The 27,374-nt window shown below is 42.3% G+C and overlaps 2 protein-coding genes across 2 annotated transcripts in view; one reads left to right on the top strand and one right to left on the bottom strand.

The window, feature by feature from the left end:
- Positions 1–10,147, top strand: part of LOC134218409 (fringe glycosyltransferase) — a 235,214-nt gene extending 225,067 nt beyond the window's left edge. The window contains exons 6-8 of the mRNA XM_062697361.1: positions 455–635; positions 9,168–9,262; positions 9,327–10,147. Coding sequence (XP_062553345.1) covers positions 455–635; positions 9,168–9,262; positions 9,327–9,479 — 429 coding nt within the window. The 3' untranslated portion in view covers positions 9,480–10,147. The remainder of the gene's footprint in view (positions 1–454; positions 636–9,167; positions 9,263–9,326) is intronic.
- Positions 9,966–26,060, bottom strand: LOC134218408 (uncharacterized). Its single transcript, XM_062697360.1, has 3 exons — positions 25,780–26,060; positions 24,466–25,704; positions 9,966–10,602 (listed from the first exon to the last, which is right to left on the bottom strand). The coding sequence occupies exons 1-3, from the start codon at positions 25,869–25,871 to the stop codon at positions 10,269–10,271; spliced, it is 1,665 nt and encodes a 554-aa protein (XP_062553344.1). The 5' UTR covers positions 25,872–26,060; the 3' UTR covers positions 9,966–10,268.
- Between the last annotated feature and the right edge of the window lie 1,314 nt (positions 26,061–27,374).

The following is a 27,374-nucleotide window of genomic DNA, read 5'->3' as shown; positions in this document are numbered from 1 at the left end:
AAGCGATCCTCGAATAGGGAGGGGGTAATGGCGGGGACCCTCAACGCGAGCTAATGAATAATTCAGCAGGACGCGCCCGAACCGGATTTCGGGCACCCAAAAGCTGCAGGTACTCTTCCGTTATCTCTCTATCGCAGAAATGTCCAATTTTGGACCGGGGCCGTTCGATACCGTTCGAGCGCGCATATGTATGAATGGCCGTCACGCTCGGAAGGATTTTCGTGGAGGTCCCGAAAATGGAAATCGTGATTGGTCTCTGGCCGATACCATCTTTGTAGGTTCCTTCGACAATTGATTGAATGGAAACGACAATTGAAGACGTCATGATCCTTATCGTCATCGTCATACGTATTCCCAAATAAAACAAAAGTCGTCTGATTTGCTAATCACGTTTCGCTTTCGCATACAAACCATCAGAGTTTCATTATTTTGTATCTTTTTGCTATATTTTCAGACCAAATCATCCACCGAGGTGAACAAGAAGGTGACCTTTTGGTTCGCCACCGGCGGTGCCGGGTTCTGCATAAGCCGGGCGCTGGCGCTCAAGATGTTGCCGATTGCAAGCAGCGGCAAGTTCGTGGCCATAGGCGATAAAATTCGCTTTCCGGATGACGTGACGATGGGGTTCATCATCGGTAAGTGCGCGGGTGTGGATATATAAAACATACACTAACATTGTTGGTGACTGTGTACCATCGGAACTTGCGATCAACTGTGTTATTCACGGCGGTCACTGTTGCCCTGTGTGTCTCTTGAAGAACGAGTTCCGCTGGGCGGTATTTTCTGCTAAGAAACTATTTTGAACTTTTAGTGGAATATCTTCACTGTCATAAGACGAGTTCGTAATTCTACCACTGGATTGTAACTTTAACAGATACGTATTTCACCTCAACAGTAAGGCCGACTTCAGTGTCTCGTACTTGACTCGACTTATTTTTTGCACCAGCTGTTTCTAGATCATGTTCTAGATTTCCTGTTCCACTGGATGGCGAATGTTGACCAGGTGCGAGGCGCCACACAGTTGGAAGTCTCCAACAGACCTTCATCAAGTGTAGGGGCAGATACAGAACCAAGTTCTAGGCATTCGATGAAGATCACGTCCGTTGCATCTTTACGCGAAAGTTGGGCACAGGAATGCGATGAGAGTGTCGGTTAATATTTTGGGTCAGTACGGCAGCTCCGACGTGGATTTCGCCTTGGAACCTGTTTGAGAGCACCAGCAGGTTCAGGTTTTCTAGTTGCGGTCACTAAGCCTCTGGCTTGATTACTTTTGTTGGCCCATAGCGAGCTTTCTGCTAGTATGACATCATAGATGTTCGCATTCGTAACCTCTTACGCTGACGGACCATTACTGGCTGTTTGCAGCACTTCCGGTATGGTACACAACCGGGGCAGCAGGGACTTTGTCCAAGGGCTAGACGACCCTCCCCATGGCCACTGCGAGTTAGACCGGGACCATCGTCCCTAACCCCTAATCCCAAGGCGTTAAGCGACCCGTGCCGAGGGGATGCATGACCAGAAGGGTGAAATAATGAGCTAGGCATTCAACGTAGCCCGTGGGGTACCTGGGCACCGTCCACAGTAATTGTCCTTTACCGCGTTATGCTGGGCTCTGGCGTGGTGGACCTCTTTTCCCGAGCAACTCGTGGGACCAAAATGGAAAACCAAGTCAATTCTTCAATTAGTGGTAGTAGTGTAGGCGACAACCCCTTCGCAAGAGGTGGGTTGTTCAGGTCTCCGCCTAGGAGGCCAGAGGCAATAGTCGGCAGCTCAGTGCGCAGCGCCAGCGTGGGTCACTCAACCTTCCTCTCGGCTATAAAAACGCCGGTAGGGGTTATTGACGGCCCATGGCTTGTGGAGGCGATGAACCGCAAACGCGATGGGCTTTCGGCCTTCGAGGTGGCGACGGAACAGCTGGACGCCATCATCGACTTTGCGTCATCGAAGCATAATATCAGCAAGGACCTCAAAAGGAGCTTGCAGAAACTTCGAAAGTCGATGCTGGACGCCAAGCAGGAGAGGGCGGTTGGGACGGCCAAGTGTAAACCCGTGAAATCCGTGGAGTCGCGGTCTACTTAGACTGAGGCCCAAGGATTCGCGGACTCGGGCAAGGTCGAATCGACCGAAGGCGTGCCAGTGAAGACGGTGGTACCAAAGTCTACCCAGACTGAGGCTCAAGTATTCGCAGGTGACTGCTCCAACGGAGCAGACACAAAAACAGGAGACAGTCTCCAGGGGATGAGCTCCCTGGGGCCGCTCCAAAACGCGGAGGGTTACTACCCCGAACAAGGGTAGTGGGGCTGGGAAGCTGAACCCCGGCCAGGTACCTCCAAAACCGGGGAGGAAGGACCTGGAAAGGTCCGTCCACTCTGGAAAGACGGTGGCAGGGGTTACGGCAGGCTGAAAGTTCTCAGCCGCACCAGACCAGGGAAATAGAGGGGATGACGCCTCCTGGACCCTGGTCAAGAACAAGAGGAAACCGAAGACGTCAAGGGCCGAAAAGAAGGCCCAGGCGAATGAGGGTAGCAAGAAGTCTAGGGTAGGCGCCAATCACTCCAGGGGCGATGCCCTAGTCATCACGGCGGACGAGGCTAAGTACTCGGACGTCTTGAAGGCGATGAGGAGTGACGTCAAGCTCGGTGAACTCGGCGCCGACGTACGTCGAATAAGACGTACCCGGATGGGCGAGATGTTCCTCGAGCTGAAGCGGGGCGTCTCGCAAATGGCGTCGCCTACAAGAAGTTGGCGGAGGAAGTCCTAGGCGAGACGGTCAAGGTGAGGGCACTCACAACGGAGGTGAATCTAAGGGTTAAAGACCTGGACGAGATCACCGAAGTCGAAGAGCTCGTCACAGCACTGCGGCGGCAGTGTGAAGTGGAGACGCCCACCGCAGCCGTTCGGCTACGGAGAGGTCCGGCAGGGACGCAGGTAGCATTGGTTCGGCTATCTGCAGCGGACGCCCTCAAGGTAGTCAAGTTAGGGAGCGTCAAGGTGGGATGGTCGGTGTGCCCTGTGGGTATATACGAGCAACCCGAAGTTTGCTTCAAGTGCCTGGAACCGGGGCACAAGCAATGAGACTGCAAAGGCCCTGACAGAAGCAAGCTCTGCCGGCGCTGCGGATTAAAGGGAAATAAGGCACAATGCTGCACGAACCCTCCCAATTGTTTGATTTGTTCCAGCAAAGCTTCGAATAGCAAGCACCCCATGGGGGGTTCAAAGTGCCCGGCGTTTAAGCGTGCTGCAAAATCAAAATGCAGGTAACGCAGCTGGCTTGCTTGGCCTCGCCCGAGTGTTTGGTGTGCGCAGGTTTAGAGGAAACGGCGGAACACGTGTTGTTCGTGTGCTCACGTTTTCGCGCAATGCGTGACCACATGCTTGCCACATGTGGTCTGGACACTACACCGGACAACCTAGTTCGGAAGATGTGTAAAGATGAATTTGGCTGGAACGCTGTTTTATCGGTTATCGCCCAAATCGTCTCGGAGCTACATAGAAGGTGGCGCGTGGACTCAAGGATGGCTAGTTCAGGCGCAAATAAGAGGTGGTCTAAGGGATCGGAGTCGGCTTCATGAGTCATACCGGTGGTCATGCTCTGTGGTCGAACTCGATTCGAACAAGTGGCCGCGCGAAGAACAACATGGTATCGTCGCTTTCGCGGCGTCGGTCACCGGGCGGTTTCCGAGCCCGAGGACGGAAAGGGGTCCTCGTCAAGGCTGGGGCAGGCGTAGGCACCGCGTCGGCAAGTCCCTCTGTGTGCTGGCGAATAGGCCCTATCGCAGAAAGGTCAATTTGGGGTGCACGCGGCATCATCATTCTTGATACCAGTCGTGCAGAGGGAAGCAGGCGCGAAGTCGACCCCGCCCACCTTCCGAGGACATAGGGCGTGGTAAGGCCACCTGGAAAGCCGGCAACGCGCTGGCACGATACCATGGTGTTCTTCTAAAAAAGCGAGTTACGATGTTCGGTGCTGCAAGGACACGCAGCTAACCTCGAGGGTGCGTTGTGCACTGGCCCCCCTTTGAAGCATTACTTTCTGGTTGTACCGAAGGGACTATGGGCTTGGCGGCAATGGAAACGGTATGGTACACAACCGCCCTGGGAACGGCATGAAACTGTACTAACATGCTCCTAGTCAGGGTGATTTATGGCGCTGTCGGAAAAGGCAGAGTTTCTCCCCGGCAGATAACAGCGTGTTATCTAGCACAGACGAGAATGTCTCAAAGGAATTGTGAAGTTCGCATGTATGACGTCGTTGACGTCATGCGTGTCAAGAAATGGTTCTGTAGGATTGATACCAACGTAGTCTGTCAAGAAATTATGCATCCCAAGCGTAACCGTATACAGGAATTCACCCGGGACGGGCCGTACATCCGCCCAAGGTAGATTTATGTGGGTCGATCTCACAAACACTGGCGGCGGCAGCTATTGTTATATAGTGAGGCACCGCTTGGCGAAAGAATAATAGCCTTTGAGAACAATGGTGTCGTTGCATCGTGTGGTGCCCCACCTCTGTCTCCCCCAGTGCTTGCAAATCCTAATTCTTATGTTTCTTCTGAGTAACTCCCCCCTTGCTCGTTGGGGTCTTCGGCTGTTTTTCATCTTTGTCCGACAGGCATCAAGGTTTACCCAGTCGTTCCAGTTGAGCCATGACTTCCGGTTGGCCGGTGGCACGGCTTCCTCTGCACTTTCTTCTTCAAAGTTTAACATGTCGGTTGGATACATAGAAGTGGGTTCGACTTGCACGGCCATTTGTTGCGCTTTTAATTGAAGGAAAAGATGAGTAGTTCATCTAACCTAAGTCAGCAAGATGTTAAGGACGACTCAGCGACTACTGGATCGCATCTATGATGTAAGATCCGTTGACTCCGCGGAATCCGGTCGTACACGGATCAAGGCACAATCTACAGCCAGTGCCGTTTTCCGTTGGACCAGCTCGGTGGGCTTTGCTATGACAGCCAGCAAATCTGTACAATGACCCGTCTGCAGGTGAAGACATTAGTTGTCAGGAGCGAGCCTTAAGTTGGGGGACCAGCCCATCCCCAATAGAAAAATTGTGAAAGTTCTCGGAGTCTCCATTGACCGGAGCCTCTCGTTCCTACCGCACTTCCGCGAAGTTTAAGTAAGTTGTCGGACCAGAGTCAACCTGGTTCGAACCTTGTGTAAGCCTCATCGAACCAACAACAGGAGGCTCCGGTTGAAGATCGGGAAGGCCATCATTGATCGTCGCCTATTCTATAGCCTGGAACTGACCTGTATCGCCCACCGTAACCTTGTCGAAACTCTGTCACCGACCTTTTATTCCTATACATCCGTGCCGCCTAAGGACTGTTACCCTCAACACCAGCCGAGCCTGCCTGTACCGGATTCTGTGCACGATAGCCGGCGTCGGTCTCCCCCCAGTGGCGCGAGTCCACTGGCATGAAGCGAGGAGCTGGCACTATTCAACAGCCACTATAAATAGCTCCATAGCTTGTCACTTCCGCCGGATTCAATGGCTCTTGGAAGCAGTGTTGGTAAAATCACTCATAAATCTCAATCAACGAGCGCTCCCGTGCGAATGAAATCGTCTGCGATTTTAAAGGAATGCATCACGCTTGAATTTTTCATGCTAAAACGCATCATTTCACTCATTTACCAAAAAATCATTTTGGCTCAAAAACGCATTTGAAATCAATTTGGGGGAAATTTATTGCTTATACATAAAAGAGTGTCTAATATTTTATGCGACAAACGTCACTGTTTTTAACGAAGGAGAACAAAAGAAAACCTGCGATAATTCAACTCATTCATGAGTTTTTAGGAGCTGAGTTGGGTGCGTTTCAACTCACGCTTGATTTGAATCATCCATGAGTTTTGATATTTTGAGTTTTTACCAACACTGTTTAGAAGGTCGGTGGCCGAGCTCCTTAACAGAGTTTCCCCAACCACGAATACAGGTTTATGGATGAGTCGGTTTCAGGCTGTGGAGTTGGCATTGGGATCACCGGGACCGGTTTCACTGTGTCAGATATGTGCAGCATCTGTTCGACCGAAGCAGCCGCCCTAATTACCGCCACCTATTCATCCAAGAAACCCATCCTCGTCTTGTCTGACTCTGCCAGCACGCAGTGAGATGCCTAAGCACCCCTGGATCCAAAGCATTTTAGCGAACATGCTCCCGAACACGCTTGGATTCCGGGGCACTGCGGAGTGCCTGGCAACATCACGGCCGATCTCCTTGCCGGAGTCGGATATCAGAGCCAGCGTTTTAGGTCAGCCGTCCCGTTAGGTGACGTAAAAACCTGGATAAAGAAAGCCGTACTAGAAAACTGGGAAAGGTCCTGGATTGCCACAACTTCCGGATACCTTCGGAAAATTAGGGGACCACATCGGCATGGACAGACCTACCTAATCTTAAAGAACAGCAAATCATCTCCCGGCTTCGGACCGGGACGACGGGAGCTCCTTTCATACAACCTGCGACGTCTGCGATGTTCACAACACCGTGGAACATTATGTTTGTCGATGCCCCAAATATCAGGCTCTAAGGGATACCCACGGGATACCATTTAGCATCAGGGATGCACTATCCGACGACGCTGCCAGCACCGCTGCCCTCATCTCTTTCTTAAAAGATGGGGGCCTATACAAACTAATTTAACGGCTTCACGGGCATCCCGAGGTCAATCTTGGGAGTAAGTTCCAACAACACGAGGCTTTCGTGCTTTTCTTCGTTACCCCATGGCTATAAGTCCCCACCCCTCCGGGGCAGCCTGGGAATCGTAACCCGCGTTCTAAGATCCTCGCAACATAAACCACCGATTCCTACAAGGTCAGCTGGGGGCAACTCTGCATGTCGGCGCACTAAACACCTGGACCTACAATTTGTCTACAAAGGTTTACCTGGATATTCCATACTTCTTTTCCTGTAGTTGGATTATTTTAACTTTATTGTTTGTTATGTTAGATCTTAGTTTCCTTTTCATCGACCATTTTTAGTCATTAACTATTTTCTATTCAAATTTTAAAGTGTTAGTATTAAGTTTTAAAATGTTCATATAATTAGGTTATTTGAATTAAAATCTGCCAATGGAAGGTCCCACTGTTGGATCCTGCCTCCTCTCCCTGCCAAGTGCTCCTGGCCTTGGTACTCTCGACGAGTGAAGAACTTAAAATTTAAAAATTCATATGGTATAGAGTAAAAAAAATCCGCGTTGCTTTTTGCCCTCGCTTCGCTTAGTGGGAGGTGGTAGAGCCGCGGTAGGTACTGGATTTGGTGGTGAGTCGTGCCCGTCTTGACTGTTGTGAAGAGGTAGACATTACGTCTCCGTCAGAGGAGTGTTCATCATCAGGGACATTCTTCTTTGGAGACTTCCTTTTGTTTGTTTTTCCTTCTATGAACCATTGGATCATGACATCACATGTCGAGTGAAGTTTCATGAGGGCAATGTTTACATTTTTTTATATGGAGTTTTTGGCTCGTCCAATCGTCTATATTCTTCCTTCTCTGACATGTAGTTTCCGATCCATTTGTTTACGTTCACGGGGGCTGCGAATGAGATACTTTTTCTGGACTGCTGTGTTTTATTAAGGTCACACCTCACGGAGTCCAAGTGTCATTTTATTATTTATTACATTATTATTTCACGCAAGCTAAATCAGCAAAAATGGCAGTTGTGCGCCGCCTCCGTATCGAGTGGTGTGCCCCGAAAACGCGAGCACTTTGAAACTTCGATTCCGTGAGGAGTGTCCTTAATGGTGAATTGTGGGATGAAATGGAGATCATTATCGTCCGTCATCAACGGAATTGAGAGACTCGGGACTGAATGATTCATCAGGCTCGTCGCTCGTGACCATCCCATCTTTACTCACTATCAGTTTGTCTTTTTTTACTAGGTCAGTCTGAAGTTTCTTTTCACTGAGTTAAGCAATCCGCCTGAACATTTCTTAATTGTCCCATGCCCCTTACTCTATTCGTTCGGTCGCCTAAATCTGCATACTCAGTTTTTAATTCTGCAGCTCGGCAAAAATCGGCACAGCCAGCGTGCCCAGCAAAATAAGAATGATTTCCCGCCAAAAATGACGTTTTTTAGCTGATTTTCGAAAAAAAATTGCTGGTTTTCAGCAATTTTGACAGAAATCTCGGTAAAAACATGTTTGCTGGGGCACAGCTATGCGAATCTCGGTAAAAGTTAAACAAATGGCTGAGATCTCGGTAAAAAATATTAAGTGTGTGTGTTACGCTTTTATGTTGGAGTACTTTCTCGACCTCCATTATTTTTTTGTCCAGTGGCGCCGGGAGTGGGTAGGACAAGTAGGACATGTCCTACGCACAAATTTACTTGGGTGGGACAGGCAAGGCATTGTCCTACTCATGATTCTGGTGAGAAAACATCATCTTAATCATTTATTTTAGTTGCAGATCTGATGTCTGGGTGTACAAAAATATCAAATATTAGGCAGTTTAACGTATTATTAGTTTAAATGGATTAATAGAAGTCCACGAGAAAAAGTTTTGTAGAAACTTGGAAGGATTTATTCAAATCTAAGAAATTACAAACATCTTTAATCTGGTCCGCTAGTGGTTTTAAACTACCCCAAATGATCAATTGTCATATGATTTCCTGGGAGTGGATCGCTACGATCCATAGAATTTTCTAAAAGTTTCTTAGACAGAAGGGACAAACATTCGAATAAACAATTTTTTTACTAATTAATGATTTGAGTGTATTACTTCTACGTGAAGTTAAACGATTTACAATGATATGGAAATGCTAATATCATCTTCCAAACTTAGACGTAAATGTTCATAAAAGAATTAGGCGAAAGTATGAGAATTGATAGTTTAGTTAGAATACGGCAGGCATGAAAAATGTTTTATAGAAATCATTGACGCTAAAGGTCTTAATCGACAAAAACCTACCCGTGTAAATAAAAACTGGGTGTACCGCCGATGTTTTGACGCACTATAGAAGCACGCCGAAAGGTTTTTGTTCGAAAATTCGGCCCTTTGAATAATTACTGGACCGTGAGTTTCAAATTGGGAATTGGGTCAAATCGCCAACTTTTCCCTTTTATTGTTTATCACTTTTCAAATATTTTTAAGTTCTTTCGAAAAGTATTAACCAACTTGACAAAAATATATTATGCATCGTGATGTCTAACAACTTTTTTCTTATGTTTTACAGAGCACACCTTAAATGTTCCTTTAACCGTGGTGGATGCGTTCCACTCGCACCTTGAACCAATGGAGTTCATCCGACCGGAAACGTTCCACGACCAGGTAAGCACATCTTACATCCGTATTAAACTCAAAATCCTTACCACACCATCTCACTACTCCGCAGGTTTCCTTCAGCTACGCACGCATGAAGAACGAATGGAACGTGGTCAAGGTGGACGGGTTCGACCTCAAAACGGACCCCAAGCGGATCTACTCGCTGCACTGCTATCTGTATCCGTTCTTCAGCATATGTCCCAAAACGATCAAGCGGAGATGATGATGACCGCCCTACAGTTTCACTGCTAGGACTGCGACAGCTAAGGAACTCCAAACCAAAACGCGAACAACGACGAGGACGAATGCAAGAGCGAAAGCTGGAAACTCTGGTGAAAGTGTTTGAATTGAATCGACAATGAACCGAAACAATGGCAACAAACTACAACACTGTCTGTGATTGAACCTATTGAATTTTGTTTTGTATAAAGAATATGTTAGCAGTTAGAACAGTCAACGATATATCTCGAGCTAACTCTGTAATAGCAGCTAGTATAATCGAATAGGTTAAAAAACGAGTATAGCAGGTGAAGAAATGCGGGCCTACCTAGGAGGAGCCCATCTAGTCCCTTATGTGCAGCTGAATTAGGATTTATTCGTAATGTGAAATGCGTCTTCCTACTTCCTTGGTTGAAGAGAAGTGTAATTGCAACGTACTAGACAAAAAGTGCTCTATACATAAAACACAGAGAAAAGGCAATAATGTATATTCCTTGTTTTAGGCAAATCACTTTATGTATGTAAATATGTGCAAAATGAAAAACAAGTGTAATTATAGAATTATACAGGATGAAAATCGTTGTTTTTATAAAGTTAGGCGTACGTAAAAATTTGACTATTGTTTTAAGATCAAAATAAAGCGAATTGTGTTAATAAATCATAAATCTAAAACTTGAAGTTGTCCATATTGAAGTCTTCGAAACAGGGATTTGGGATTGTTTTAGGAACTATTTCCACTTGTTACTTTTACATTTCGGACCGTTTATTGTCCCCAACTGCAGTGCAGAACATTTCAATCCCACACAAGTTTTCCGAGTGGGCACTTACCCCAGTCCAGGTCTTCGTTGTCTACGGCCTTCCACACACCCAACTGTTTGGGCTTTTTTGCGCTAGGTGCATCGTCATTGCCGTCGGTGCTCCTTTGTCGAAGAACGTCATCCAAAGTGTAAATCTTTTCATGACGCCGAGCAGCACCACCACTGGGTCGTTTCGGGGTGGAACTAACCGGTACATCCGGAGCTCCATCTTCCAGTGCCGATAGGTAGTTCATGGTGTACTTTTCCGTAGCGGCTTCGATCGTTTCCCGCTGGTTGAGCGAGAGATGTGGTTCAGCAAGGGCGAGAATACTGAAAACAGAAAAGAAAGTCAAACACCTAGCATTAGACAAGGCCATGGTGAGGGTGGCTGTTCCTTCCCAGTTTGGTCTAGAAAATAACTTAACTTGACTTAGAAATCTGGCAGTCTTTAACTGTGGTCCATTGCAAATGTAATAAAAGCACACCGTGGTGTCACTCGAACACAAACTTCAAAAACATTTGTTTTCAAGGATTGAATCCAGAGTGAAATGACAAAAAAGTAGAAGGTTGTATCAAAGACATGACAGAACATGGCCACAAATTGAGCGCAGCACTACATATAGTACGATAGTGGATGCGAATAGCCGAAATGTAGGCAATTTACTGTAAAAGTGAAGTTTCAGTACAACGGAAGCTGGCACATTCTCAACAAGTCGGTTTGGCTTTTTTGATACATCTCCACTCGTTTAACTGCTGGACGACGGATGGTGTCCAAGTCCTGTTGAAGTCCTTGGAAATATCCAAGAAAAGTAGATGCACGTGTTTCCCGTCGTTATACTGCCGCTAACCGGATATGGACACCATATACAGATGTGCTCGACTTGCGGTTAGCGGCAGTATACGTTTAGTACGTGTAGTGTTCTGTAGTACGTCTTCCAGATTATCATAGTATGTGCCCATACCGTATCCCGGACGAAACGCGTGTTGGCAGTTACGCAACTGGAGGAAGTGACTGATTAGCCACACATAACCAACAATTACAATATGGAGAGCTAACATGTGTTGTTATCAACTTGTAAGATAACCCACGTTCATACACCGAAGCGGTAAACGGTTCTGAGCGTACACAGTGGGATGCGGCAATACAGGAAGAATTGGAATCGCTGAACGAAAACGGTCTTCTTCGATGGCTCTACATTCCAACTGGAACTTGGCCTGCTTTTTAACTCGTATGTATCTTGTGTGATTCTTCTTCATCGTATCACGTTCAGCTTCCGTCTTTGGTTTCATTTCATGTTAATTTTTTATTGGAATCCAAAGGAGTTTGTACGGAATTACATCCCACCATCTTGAACTTTTCCAATAATTTATTTATATAACGCTCTTGGTCAATTACTATAATACCTTCTCCTTTAGTTATTTTGATTCCTACAACTTGTTCTGCTTCTCCTAAGTCTTTCATTCTGAATTTCTTTGCAAGTTTTTATTTCACTAGTCCAATCTTTCCAGCATTGTTCGAAAAATATATACATATATCGTCACACAAACATATATCGTCACATAAACACAAGTGACGAACTGTGATCTTTTAAGACATATTCGCTTCAATTCTTTGTCTAGTTTGAGATTCCAAACCCGGCTGGCCTGCTTCAGTCAATAAAGTGCCTTTTTCGATATGCACGGTCGGTTCGTACCATCCTCAAAGCCTTCAAGCTGCTGCATGTAAAATCTCTTCTCTTAAGTTCCCTTGCAAAAACGCGGAAACTGCGTCCATTTGATGAATTGACATGTTCAACTCCACAGCCTTGGCCATAAGATACCGAATTGTTGAATATCGCACGGCAGGTGAGTAGGTCTCGGTATAATCCACCCCTTCAATCTGAGAGCCACCAATTGCTTTCAACCGTTCAATAGAACCATCCGAATTTATCTTGATTTTGTACACCCATTTATTTCATGACGCTTTTCTTCTTGCTGGTAATTCTGTCATAATCCACGTTCGATACTGCATTAGTGCTTCATACTCGACTTTCATTGCATCTATCCATTGCTCTTTGCAACCTTGTGCCATCGCTTCACAATAAGTGCTGGTTGTTACCAATTCGGTAGAAACCTCGTGCGCGCACCTATGTCTTCTACCATTAATGCGTTGATCACTCTGCCAAGGTTCTCTGCGACGACGGACTTTGGAACTGTTCTGTGAAGTATCTTTTGCATATTCAATCAATAATTCCATTAGATTTGCTTCAACCGCTATCACTTCACCGTGATCATACATTCATCTACGTCTCTACTTCTCGCTTAACAATTGATTAGGGCCTACAATGAAAAGTAAACAAATTCAATTTTAACACCCTTTGATAGCATCCTCTAATAGCTGCTAGTAGTATTGTGTCGCCAGCACTAAATTGTATTCCGACTTTCGACGTTTTACTTCCGAACTTACTTCCGACATCATGAACGTCAGAACAAAATTTGAATTTGCTACCAACACATTGTCGGAAGAGCGTTCGGAAGTGTGGAAATCGACTTCCGAACTTCAATTTGGTGCCAGCGACGTTGTCAGCGACAAAACAAGCTCGATTTTGTGACAGATAACACCGTGCAGTGCTGCATATTTATTTCATTTTTCCGTGTGAATCTCGTCGGAAGTGGGCCTGGCTGCCAGTTCATCAGCGTCATATAAAAAGTTTTGGTCTAAATGCACAATATAAAAATGTTCCGCATCTTCAATTAAATTACTTAGAAAAAACTAATTTTTGATTGGGCCTACAACGTGTTATTTTCAAAATATGTGTAGGTCCTTCTCCACTGGACTCGATCCTGGGCCAATCGCTTCCAGTCGCCCTGAACATTGAGCGCCCTCAGGTCCTCTTCAACTGCAAAAAGCCATCGTGTACGCGGCCTGTTCTCCTGTTTACCGCCGAGTATTGTCCGCAGCACCTTACGCTCAAACACTCCGAGAGCTCTTCGATCAGCCTCCTTTAACGTCCATGTCTCATGGCCGTATAAAGCCACCGGAAGAATCAGAGTAGTATACAGCGCGAGTTTTGTTTTCGTTTGCAGACTACGGGACTTAAGCTGGTTACGAAGTCCGTAATAAGCCCTATTTGCAGCTGCAATACGCCTTTTCACCTCGCGGGTAACATCATTATCGCACGTCACTAATGTTCAAAGATACACAAATTCTTCTACCACTTCAAATTTTTCACCATCCAGCACTATTTCGCTACCACCACCACTAATGAACCCACGTTGATTGCCAGCGACCATGTACTTCGTTTTGCTGGTATTGATCGTGAGTCCAATCCTCGCTGTCTCCCTCTTAAAAGGCGTAAAAGCCTCTTCCACGGCACGGCGATCAATTCCGATAATATCGATATCGTCCGCAAATCCCAGGAGCATATGCGATTTTGTGATAATGGTACCGCTTCTTTGCACACCAGCTCTCCTAATCGCTCCCTCGAGCGCTATATTGAACAGTAGGTTCGAGAGTGCATCACCCTGCTTTAATCCATCTAAGGTAACAAATGATTTCGATCCGTCCAACGTTATACGAATCAGCCGTATCAGTTTCGCCGGAAAACCATGTTCAAGCATAATTTGCCATAATTCATTCCGTTTCACTGAATCGTACGCCGCCTTGAAATCAATAAACAGATGATGTGTCTGCAAGTTGTACTCCCGGAATTTATCAAGGATTTGTCTCAGGGTAAACATTTGATCCGTCGTTGATCGGCCCTCACGAAAACCTGCTTGGTATTCGCAGACGAAGGACTCTTCAAGCGGTCTCAATCTGTTGAACAGAATACGGGACATAATTTTGTACGCCAAATTAAGTAGGGTTATTTCTAATTGGCGCACTCCAGTGCAGTCTGTGCCCTTTCTTAAAGAGAGGGCAAATGAGGCCGTCCAACCAGCTAGCAGGCATTCCCTCGTCTTCCCATATTTTCGACATAATATGGTGCAGAACTTCATAAAGCTGCTCACTGCCATATTTGAGAAGTTCAGCCGGGAGCTGGTCCTTCCCACAGCCTTATTGTTTTTCAGCTCTTTGACAGCTTTTTTAACCTCATCTAGTGTAGGTGACTCCACAGCTTGTCCATCGTCGCTAATATTTATTCTGTTCACCGATGCACCGTCATTTCCTTCATTCAAGAAAGTCTCGAAGTGTTGCTTCCACCTGGCAGCCACTTCAGTTTTATCTGACAGCAAATTTCCTTCTTGGTCATTGCACATGACGGGAGAAGGCGCTGTCTTTCTCCGCACGCCATTGACAGACTCATAAAACCTCCGCATATCATTCTGCTCCATTTTTTCCTGCGCCTCACTAATAACTTGTTCTTCGTACTCTTTTTCTTCCTGCGGTGGGTTCGTTTTTCGGCTGCTCTTGCTTCCTTGTACCGATCTCTATTCGATCGGGTACCCGACACCAACATCCGGCTTCTGGCAACGTTCTTCTCGTCTGTCACTCTCTGACACTCCACATCGAACCAACCCATCCTGGGTCGCCTCTGTGCAGTGTCTACCACTTCTCGTGCTGTTGTGCTCACCGCTCCATGGATCGACTCCCATAGATCGTTGATGTTGTCGCTAACGTTGATTGCACTTATCCGTTCTGGCGGTACTCAGCCGATACTCCTTCCGCCGACAATCGCTGGATATTGTAACGCATCGTTCGCTGTGATCTTTCGTTCGATACAGTTGACAACCGTGATCGAATTTTACTGACAACGAGGTAGTGATCAAAGTCACATATCGACCTCTAAATGTCCGCATATCGATAACATCCGAGAAATGGCGCCCATCCACCAGAACATGGTCTATCTGGTTACAAGTTTCTCCATTAGGGTGTCTCCAGGTGTGCTTTCGGATGTTCTTTCGTGCAAAGTAGGTGCTACTGATGGCCATCCCTCTGGCAGCAGCGAAATTTACTAGCCGTAGACCGTTGTCATTGGTAGCAGAGTGAAGGCTCTCCCTACCGATTATGGGACAGTGGAGAAGGATACTCCATTCGGCGTAGGTTCATCGAAGAGCTGTAGCCCATCAAGTATCAAGTAAGTGTAGGTCCACCCTAAAAAACGGCCAAGCTACTCGTTTTTTCTGTCTGGGATAAGCCTTCTCCAACTGTTCGAGAATACCACGTAGTTACACTTTCTTTCAGCAGTTAGAAACTCTTAGTTCGTGACCAGCTTAAGCTAAAATTATATTTCTTAATCAGGAAAAGCTCTCTTTGTTGTTGGAAGAATACTTACAATTTAGTGTAGGGTTCTTTTCTCACAAGTAGATTTTTAGCTATGGATTCTCCAAATTATGCAAACTGCAATCATGCAAATTCAATTGATTTTCTAAAACTGTATAGTATTTCAATTTTACTCACGCTGCACTCAACTAATTTAGCCAACAGGATCTAATTATGATACTCCGAAATATTGATCATCTCTTAGAGCTATAGGGATCAATTTTAGGTTACGATTCAGTTCGATGATTTTTCAATATTATTTCCAAACTTACGTTGATAATTGTAGAAATTCACGAAGTATTAAAGATAAATGTAGTACAAGCAAATATTAATATAATCTCTTGTAGTTTTAGGCAATCTAATCCAATAATTCACTATTTGGAAGCTGAACTCTATCCACGTTTTGCCGTTTCTCCAAGCGGTTTGTTTACCCTTATTATATAGTTCTAATATAGCCGTATCACTTTGTTGCTCAGGTATTGATTCGTCATACACATCCAGTGATTGGTGCAGCGTTGCCAGGAAGTGCAGCAACACCAACTTCGGGCCGAAAACGGGATTTTTTTCCGAACCGTCATCGGCCTCACCTCGGAGAGAGAAATTTCCCCTCCCGGAAAGCCTTATCCCGTGTTTACTTTCGAAAAATGCCATAAACAAAGGGTCTATGAATCCTTTTTCATATTTTTTATTTGTTTATTTGAAAAAATATTTCAACGAACCTTTGTGGTCTTATTGAAATCTTACTTACTATCTAATTTCAATGACATTGAACATAATCTGAAGTTTAACCATAGCACATTTATAGCTCACAATACATCAGAGAAAACCACATAAAAGTTTTTAAAGCCACATGAACATTACAACATCATATACTAATACTAAACCATCTTAAAATATAACGATTACAATACAACATTCTGATCTTTTTGATTACGGTTTTAGGGTCTCCACACAACACGCCGGTTTTCAAATTCACGATACTTAATACCTGTTGGCCATGTACTAGGCTTCATTGCTAGGGTTTTGAATTTCAAATTCATAACAATTTTGAATGAAACAAAATCTAATTCTTCGTTTGCTCTTCCTCTCGGCACAAGTTTCTTAACATTCAATGGACTCACATTACTGTCAAGACCTAAACAATCACATACAAGCCGAGATACATCGTTTTCAGTGGTATGATAATCAATATTCGTTAGGTATAGAGAAAAATTTTGATCTACACATTCTTCTGGAGAAGCAATAGGTAAGGCAATATAAGAATTGGTTACTGTAGACTCATTATTCTTTGTCCCGTCAAATAAAATATCGTTTCGAGTGGATATATTAGGGGTCGAATGGATCCTCCCGAACGTGCTTTGCGGTGCAATAGTGGCGAGCACTTGAACAATTTCTGCTACCTTTGATTCCAAATTGGCAATGTCTTTTTCCATAGCGGACGGTTGATTAGAGCAGCAGTCGTTGTTTGCTTGATCTTCAGTGTGAGCATCCCGTGTTGAACAAAAATCCGCCAAACAGTCATCACACATCCAGAGTATGTTTTTCGAAAACAGAGCAGCAACAGTTGTATCGGATAGGCCCACACAGGCAGCGTGGTATCGTTGTGCGCACTTGCCCTCACATATAGTATAGCGCTCCTTCTTGCGATCAATACTATGGCAGCATTTGTTGCACTGCATTTCGTCGGTCACTCAAACAATTAGGTAGCTGGCTGCTGATCAATGGTAGATGAAAATAAACTGGGATTTCTTCGACAACTCGACTTCTTCGAATGTTCACTCCAAGGCTACAATATTACGGAATGATTTATCTAGCGATTTATGCCAAGAATATGATTTATTTGAATTCAATAAACAGCAGATCACTAATAAAAATGCAGAGAGGAATTTTACGTTTCAACAGCAATGAAAAGCAAATGCAGAATGACTTATCAAGAAGGCCTATTCCGGAGAAAAAATGAAAATAGACTTAAAATTTTATTTTAACGATTTCGACTCATTGTTGCATGTTTTCGATGCAATTAAGGTTATGGATGGATAGATAGTGTTGATTATGTGCTTTTAGGAGTTTTTGCTGCTTAAAATATCATAAACCTGGGAAATAGGAATAGAAATGGTGATGCTTTTTTTTCGAACGGCATTTTCTCAATGTTTACGTTTTGGCTGTAGGCCCTTTTCAAATGTTACGCGAGACTTATGAAAATTTTACCAGTCTGCGGATCATACAACCGATATCCCTTGGAATTTGTTGCATATCCAACGAACAAACATGCTTGAGATTAGACCTGTGCGCCGATTCACTTTTAACCGGCGGCGGCAGGGATGCCAGATATACAGACTTTTGGTCTTGCATACAGCCATCATGCAGATTACAGACATTATGCAGAATTTTGATTGATGTTACAGACTTTTACAGACATTTGTTATCTTTGGAGAAAAACCAAAGCAGAAAAAATCATGAAAACCTGAGAATCTCCGATGATGATTCCAGTATAAATTATAACCTAATGTTGCTTCTGAAAACATTACGTAGGGAATCCTGAGAGAACAACACCAAAGAAAATCGAATGAATTTTTCTGAGGACCCCGCAATTTTAGTTCGGAATGCTTGAACTAAGCCTGTTGCCAGGCACTCCACAGTGCCCCAGGATCCAAGGAAAGGTTAAAAAGGTTAAAAAGGTTAAAGGTTAAAAGTGTGTAAGTTTTTTTAGTACTTCCCGATGCCTATGAGCATCATCGTGTTTGTGACACAGTACAGTCAACTTTCGCTCGTTGGGCTAAACAAAAGATATTTTAGTTACTAGCAGAGATGCCAGATTTGAAGACATGTCTTCAATTTGAAGACATTTGAATCTCTGTGAAGACATTTATTTCGTGAAGACATTTTGAAGACTTTTCAAAATATTTGAAGACTTATCTACTTATTTGAAGATACTTGAAGACAATCAATAAGCCAGCGAATAGAAAATACAATTTTATTATTTACTTATAAATTCTGCGACTTCTATGTGCAGATTATGTAAACATTACAAAAGTTATATTAGTCTTTGTCTCGGGCTTAGAATCTTAAAAACATAAAAAATCTAATAAAAATACATTCACACTAGCCGATTGATAGCTGCAACGCATTTTAGACTTCATACGCACTTAAAAAACTCCCGATGGCAGCATTCGTTTGAATTTTTTTAGCGGCGGCAGCGCTTTTGACGTGTCTGCAAAAAGGTATTTCGATCATTATATCAGAACGCAATGACCGATCTAATTTACTGCAAAAATAGACTGAATTCTTCTATGACTTGATTTAATCTATTCAACCGTTGAGCTAGAACCAGATTTTTTTTTTCTAAATTCATTCTGAATTCATCTGATCTTTTCGGCATTTCCATGTGACATTCCTCTGAATGTCCGTCGGGGAACTGTTCGAATTTTCCGTGGATTTTTAATAGAATTTTCAGTGAAAATTAAAAACATTTTTTCGTGCAAAATAAGGAGAATTTCCGAAGAAAATTATGAGGAATTTCTTGTCTAAATTCAAAAGAATCGAAATTGAAAATTCAGTATAGGTTATCGCAGAAAACAATAATTTCCGTAAAGAAAAAATAAAGTAAATCCTCATAAATTTAAACGGGAAGTTCTTAATAATTTCCACAAGTTCTTCTGAACTCCCACAATAAATCCCTTTTAAATTAATTTAAACAAGAAATTTGTCTCAATTAATTTCCATAGAAAAATCTTTCGAATGTCGAAGAAAAATATAAATTGTTCTGCTGTTAAATGGATATTTCTCAGAATTTCTATGGTAAATTTAGACAGGAAAATCTTCTTGAAAGAAATTTAGAGAAGTGTCACAAAAAATTAGGTGGAATTTGAATAAAATACTCAGTAGAACATTCATAGGAAACTTGATACACTCTTTCGTTAAATTCTTCCTAGAATTCCTTGGAAATTCTCTTAGAAATATCTTTGGACATTCTTCCAGTATTTCCGAGCATTCCTTTATACATTTTCTCCAAAAATCATTCTTCTATTCTTTCTGGAATTCCTTCTGTAGTTCCTCCAGGAATTTGTTCGAAGGTTCAGGGATTTCTCCAAAAAAAAATCCTTAAGGAATTCCTTCGCAGTTTCCTCTAGGAGCTCCTCCGTAAGATTGTCCAGAAGTTCCTGCGAAAGTACATCCAAGAATTCCTTCGGAAAATCCTCCAGAACTCCTCCGGTAGTTCCTTCACGAATTCCTCCAGCAGGTCTTCCAGAAATTCTTCCGAAAGTTCCCCAGGAATTCCTGCGGATGCTCCTCCAGGGATCCCTCTGGAAGTTCCTCTATGAATTCCTTCGGAAGTTTATCCAGGAATTACTTTGGAAGATTCTCTAAGAATGTTGCCGAAAGATTATCTAAGAATGCCTCCGGAAGTATACTATGGAATTTATCTGGTATTTCCTCCAGAATTGTTTTCGAAAACTTATTTATTTATTTATTGTCGTCAATCATAATTGTAGACCTATTTACATTTGTATTCTTAACTATTCTAAATAACATTAAATAATGTTGATACTGTTTAAACTTATTGTAAAGTGTCATTAGCTTATAATACGAGAGAAAATCTGTTTCAGCTGTGTTTTGGACATCGATAAGTCAATAGTGTCACAATGTTTATTATAAGTGATCATCATTTGATTCATTGGGCCATTTTTTGCATAGTTTGTTCGATGATAATTTACGGAGAATATTTGACGATGTCGTAAAGATCGTAATGGATCATAAAAATTAAGTTTTTATAATAGCTCCGTTGAGTCAATTCTGTTTGAAACAATATTGTTTATAAAAATTACCATTGCTAAATCTCGACGCACTTTCAGTGAATGAAAATTGATGAGCTTACAACGAGCTACATATGGTGGCAATGGGAACTCGGTTTACCCTATTTTTTGTAGTGCATATAATAAAAATTGTTTTTGAACTGACTCAATTCTGTTGGCAAATGTATAGCTGAAAATGGGGACCAAACTATGCTGCAATATTCTAAGATTGGCCTTACATAAGCTGTATATAGTGTTTTTATTGTGTATGGGTCTTGAAAATTGTAACAGAATCGTTTAATAAAACCTAACATGTTGTTGGATTTGCTTACAATTAAGTTATAATGATCGATGAAAGTGAGTTTTGAATCCAATATTACTCCCAAATCTCTTACTCTATTGCTTCTTACTACGTTCTGATCATCAAAACTAATATTTGCGCTGAGTATGTTTCGTTTTCTGCTGAAGGTTATTAAGTTGCATTTTTTATATTCAACTGTAGAAGACTTTTTTACACCATGTATGGAATACCAATATTTCATCTTTGAATGTATCGATATCCTCGACAGTTTTGATTTTTAGGAAAAGTTTCATGTCATCTGCATAAATTAAGACATTCGATTTATGAAGCACAAGAGGGAGGTCATTTACAAATAAAATAAAAAGTAATGGACCTAAATGAGATCCTTGAGGATCTCCAGAAGAGGCTTGTATTTTGGTTGATAATTTTCCCTTGTATGTTACAATTTGAACACGACTTGTTAGATACGATTCAAGCCAATGAAGAAGTTTTGGTTGAATTCCCATCTTCCCATCAGTTTGAACAAAAGCATGGGTAAATCAACGCGATCAAAAGCTTTGCTAAAATCTGTGTACAAGGCTTCTACATGGTGACCACTATCCATTGCATCCAAAGAATAATTAACGAATTCTGTTAGATTTGTGGCTGTCGAACGACCTTTAAAGAAACCGTGTTGCTTAGATGTGATTCGATTTTTAATTTGAACAATATATAATATTTTTTATTTAATATTTTTTTAATATTTTTTCATTAACAATTGCTTCGAACAATTTCGGTATGCAAGATATAAGAGCAATACCACGATAGTTACGAACATTGGATTTTATACCAGATTTGAAAATTGGAACTAAAAATGATTTTTTCCATATTAACGGAAAACATCCTGATTCCAGTGACATGTTGAAAATCCAGAATAATGGAGCAGTAAGTTCAATTGCTAGAGTCTTAATAAACACTGGAGGTATTCCATCGGATCGGATCCGGAGCTCTTAGACCCATCTAGATGCTTCAGGGCATCACAAATTTCGTGTACATTCAGATGGTTGACGCAAACGTCATTTGAAAACTCAGGATAAAAATCGAAAAAGTCGCGATCTCGATCATCTTCTGAGTGGGTAGTGTATACTTCTTTAAAGAAATCGGCAAACAAATTACATATTTCCTCTGGACCATTACCTGTTCTACCATCTAAATAAAGTTTCGATGGAAAATTGGCTGATTTTAATTTAGTGTTCACATAGCTGAAAAAATGTTTTGGACTAGTCTTGATTTCACCTTCAGTTTTTAAATTATATTCTTAATTATATACAATAATACCTCATGAAGTTCCTCCAAGAAGTCATCCAGAGCTACCTCCAAGAATTTTTATATAAGTTTCTCCAGGAATACCACCGGAAATTCTTTCATAAATATCCTTCAGAAATTCATCGGGAAAATCCTTCAGGAATCCCTCCAGAAAATCCCTCTGGATTTTTCAGTGATCGACTCTAACAATTAAGAAAAAGCACTCAAATAAAGTCCAAAAACCTCCGGAATTCATCTTGAACTTTCTACAGGAATTCCTTCTCAAGTTCCTCTTGAAAATCCTTCAATTGTCCCGGAAGTTGCCTCAATAAGTCCTTTGGGTGTTCCAACAGGAATTCTTCGGGAAATTTCTTCATTAAGCACCATCCAGAAAAAAATAGTAAAAGTAAAAAAAACTTCATGTTGTCATCCGAAAATCACTCCATATTTTTTTCCGGAAGTTGATTCAGAAAATTCTCTGAATGTTTTTTCAAGTATTTTACAATAAGTTTTGAATCTCTACAGGGTGTTTTTTATTAAGAAATTTGGAAGAATCACACGTGGAAATTCAGTGAAATCCGGAAATCCGGTGGAATTTTAACCAAATACTCAGTAGAAAATTCAGGGGAAACTCGTTATACAACGAGATGACTAAAATTTATAAACCAATTGGAATTTGAAGTTTCTCCCTGATAATAATCATAATTTTGATATTGAAGACATTTGAAGACATTTTTACTCGGCTGTGAAGACATTTGAAAATATCCCCTGGCATCCCTGGTTACTAGATAAAGATTGTCGCTTCGGTTCCCTTTGTTCTGCTGTCCGAAACATGTGTGGTACATACCTGTCAAATCGTATGGATTTTCCTTCTTTGACATTTAGCTCCCCTATCCTCGCCAGCAAAAGATGTTACGGACAGCGACGACAGCGACAATCTTTATCTAGTAACTAAAATATCTTTTGGCTAAACTCGTAGCCCATCTAGTGAAAGACTTTCGTTAGTTGGGCTGAGATTTCATCTGTCAAATCAGCGAATACAATAGAAATTCAGAGCTGCCAACTGCGAAAAAGAAAAAAAAAACTGCCTTTGAGGTCATAATTTGACGACAAACTTTTGACAGAAATCTCGGCAAAAAAACATGTTTGCTGGGGCACAGCTGTGTGAATCTCGGTAAAAGTTGACCATTTCGCAGAGATCCCGGTTAAAAAAATTAAGTGTGTAAGAGACACTGAAGACGACCTTACAAGTCAACAGACTTGAGTCGAGTCAAGTACGAGACACTGAAGACGACCTTACAGTTGAGGTCGAAAAACGTATATGTAAAAGTAATACGATTTGGTGGAATTAAATGGAATTGTAGTAAACTCGTCTCATGACAGTGAAATATTTCTTAAATAGTTTCAGTCTTCTAAAATCTCTCATTTTCTTACCTGGCTTTATGGAAACGCGATGGTTTTTCTCTTCTAGTTCTAAGTCGGATACTAGTATTCCCTGTGTCAGTTAATTTATGTAGTAAATGCATTAATTTATGAAGTAAATGCATCTTAGTTCAACAAGTCAGTTAAATTGTTGAGACGTTCCGAAGTGGGGCATATATGCTTCCTCAGCAGATAGATATATTTGAAAGCTTTCGATCGATCAAGTGCTAATTTGTTTGGTCAAAGCTCATTTTTATTGTGTGACAAGTAAATTAAGGAAAAAAACACCCAAAGTGCTGAGCACCACTGGTCTAAATAGTTCTCCACACCCATTTGAAAACATTCTGAAATTTAAATGTCTTTAAAATATAAGAATGATCTATGACTTCTCAATTTCAATCTATATTACAACCTATCCTATCCTACCTATGAGCCCTAGCGGATCCTCCATGTAAAGAGCTATACCTGATCAGTATGCCGGGACATACGATCAGGGGCTCTGTCTGCAAAGCAGCCGATCCACTGTGAATCGTTAGAGGCGCACTGAAGTGCTCCAAATGTGATATGATACACAGATGAATATTATCTTCAGTACCGTCAACCCCGTTACCTTGGCTTGACGGTTGTGGCGATAACATTTTTAATAAATTAATTCAATTTGAGTCCTTGGATTGCTATAATTATGTATCATATTTCAAAATATTCGAAGATGAATTAAGTGAAAAACAAGTAGAAACCTCGCAGTTAATAACTGTGGAAGTGCTTAATAAACAATAAGCTGAGAGGCGGCTCTGTCCCAGTGTGGGGATGTAATGCCAATAAGAAGAAGAAGGAAGGATGAATTTCCTGCATGATTCCATGCCATGTATGTATGCTAATGATAACATTTTTGATCAAATATTCAAAATTAATATAAAAATAATAGCGTATATAATTTCTGTGGAATGGGTTATTCCGTTAAATACACCATTCCGCGAAATGTCACACTTTAGGAAATGGGTTTCCGCATAGTGGGGGTGCGCGAAATGGAATTCCGCAATTTGTCGTACAATCCTCATATCGTCATTCTTCTTCTTCTTCTTTATTCCTTATTAGCCTAATAATTATTGTTTGTTTTTGTTAGTTTTATACATTGAAAGAGTAATACTCACATTGGTAATATCTCCTTAGTGTATGCGTTGACATTCATTATCCTAGCCATAATGTAGGTTCGCGAAAGCCGCAGGTGCCATGGACAGTTGACCGACATTCCTAGCACAACTGTATTGTGCAAATCCACTCTCAGTTTATTCTGATAGATTGCACGCACCGTTTTGCTCATCTTCCTTGTGAATTCCTTTCGATTAAACTGTGGCTTTCCTCCTGGCACTTTTTGGAGAATCTTCTTGAACTTTTTGAGCAAACGGAATGCCAGGGCTATTTCAGTTGCCCAAAATTTAGCGCCCTGACGTCGCACAACAGATTCCTCCTCATCCTCGCAAATTTCCATTAATTTTTCCCAGTACAGCTGGATATACCCTTTTGCCACTAGCGTTTGGAAAAACCTCTGGTGAATGTTTGCCAAGCCCTGCGTGTTGCCACTGACCGGAGCCTCGAACATATACTGACAACTTTCCAAAAAAATGTTGCAAACTGTCGGGACGGTTTCGGGATGTTTAGGTAACTGGATTATCTCCGACAAATATCGTAGAACTTCGAAAACTACCGAGTTTAGCTGATCGACCTTGTTCGCTCGAACATGCTCCTGAAGAAATTGGAACTGAGCTGGTGTCAGATCCTTTTCAGCTCCACTCAAAGATTTCGCTCCTTTGTGGATTGCCTTCGTCGTTATATCGTACACTTTAGCTATGTACTCTAGCTCACTGCAAAACTTATCTCCCAATCCAACACCTTTGATCTGCTTCTTGTCGCAGCTCTGAATCTGATCTTTTTCTCGCATCCAGTAGCAAACCTTCAACCAATTCATGCAATAGTCCGCCGACCGTCGAAACACGTCCACCGCAATAGACATCGAGCTGTGGGCACACAGATGACGAAGCTCTACAAAATATCCCTCGATTCCAATTTCCTTCACCCGATTAGCCATGGAGCCTTTGTTTCCGGCACCGCTCTGTTGACGATACTCTGTCAGATGATTGATAAATCGGGTAAACGCCCCTGCATACATGCTCTTAACTTCATGGGCCATTCCAGACGCCCCATCCTGGCTCAAATTCTTCTCATCGTATAACTGAGCCTCCAGAATCGTTATCGTACAAAGGACACTGACGGGCGTTTGCCTGCCCTGGCGTATCTTCCACACTTTTAGGGTCCCGAGAGCTGACGTTTTCGCTTCATGTGGAGCCTTGCTCGGCTCGAAGATACGGTTGAAAACGGAGATAAATTCATCTCTGTAACAATTAATTAAATGAGTGCAATGTCTAGGTGATTGTTCGAATTTAAAGTAGCAAAAGCTTAGCACTTACTTATCTGCCCATGCCGAAATGTGGGTAGTTTCTTTGCGCTTGCTATCGATATTGCTCGGTGGGAATTCTTCTGGCAGCGAGTCTACCTTCATTATTATTAATTGTAAGAATAATTGGAAGCACTTTGCACAATAATAAGTGAAGTTATTCACTTGTTCACTAAACAACTAACTAGATTTGTATTACCTTACGAATTTCTACTAAATTGATAGCTAAACTATCTCAGGCTAAACTCGCGTGTTGATCAAACACATCATCCGGCCAAGCACACCACAACAGAATGCATGCGAATCCAAAGGAGGGAGAAAACAAAACAAAAGTGAAAAACAAACGGGCATGAAAGAAAATTACTTGGAAAATGACATTTATAACTGACAACGCCATCTGACGCAGAGTAGCAAAAACTATAAATTACACTGTGGGTGCAGCAAAAATTTATTATTAACGCATTTGCACAAAAGTACACGCGGCGCTCCCCAGAGGAAACGACGCACCGCGCTTTTTGCTGCCCGTATACTCGATTCTTATGGGGAGATAACATTGCGGCGTTTCCTAGGGTGCGGTTGTTCCTTTCGAATGGGAAACGCCGCGTGGAATCTTGTGCAAATGCGCTTTTGGAAACATTACAACAGCCGCGCGGTGTATCGTATTGACAGCACCCTACAATATAAACACCTGTTAAACACTTGTAACCGAGCCAAGATTAGGGGTAGCGGGGGTAAAGTGTACAGGCGGGGTAAAGTGGGTAACGGCTTGTTTATCCCCTGTTTATGGATTTCTCGTATTATTTTCCATGCTACACCATAAATCAAGCATTTCATGCTTTCCGAACTATTTCAAACCATGAATTATCTATTTAACAGCTAGATTTTAGCAAAATGTTGCGCCCTTTCGCAAAATGCTAGTTTGATGTAATGTCGGCACTGTTGAATTTAAGCCATGAAAACTTTGAGTTAGTAGTTCTAAACCAAAATATCGTTCACATCGTTCATTTTGCTTGTTATGAAGCGGAACTGGTTGATGGAGATCGTTTTTTAATTTTTTTCTTAGTTCAGGCGTTATGTGAAAAAACATTTAGCTATGGGGGTAAATTGGACATGTCGCCTGGGGGTAAAGTGGGCAATGTTCTGTCAGAGAAATAGAGACAAACTAGCTCAAATTTCAACCTTAATCGGTTCGGCTGACAGTACAATCATCAATCAGGGGTGAAGAAATGGGGAATCTGGTCATTTACGCTCTACACACACATTTTCGTACAATTTCTACATTCCTGAGCGAATATTTCCTTACAATGCACCTCGTTAATGGAAACATCCATATCTCAGATGTTTGTCATCCAATCTGTGATATCCATATATCATTAAACTCAATAAAAGCTCTAGTTTCTGTAAAAGAGTATAACAAGGGTCAACATTTCATCCTTTTTAATAATATAAGCGCACAAATCTAGTATTTTTGACATGCCCTCAAATAATCCGGAATTTCTCCTGAGGCCAGAGCATGATTTTTTACCCGTTTTTCAAAACTAGATGAATTTCCTGCCGAACCATGCCAAACCCAAGGGAACCCGGTAATATTTTACAATCAATTGAATA

Source organism: Armigeres subalbatus, chromosome 2 (genome assembly GCF_024139115.2).
Source record: "Armigeres subalbatus isolate Guangzhou_Male chromosome 2, GZ_Asu_2, whole genome shotgun sequence".
Classification (NCBI taxonomy): Eukaryota; Metazoa; Arthropoda; class Insecta; order Diptera; family Culicidae; genus Armigeres; species Armigeres subalbatus.
Note: the sequence above shows the minus strand (reverse complement) of the source record. Positions and strands in the feature narration are given on the sequence as shown.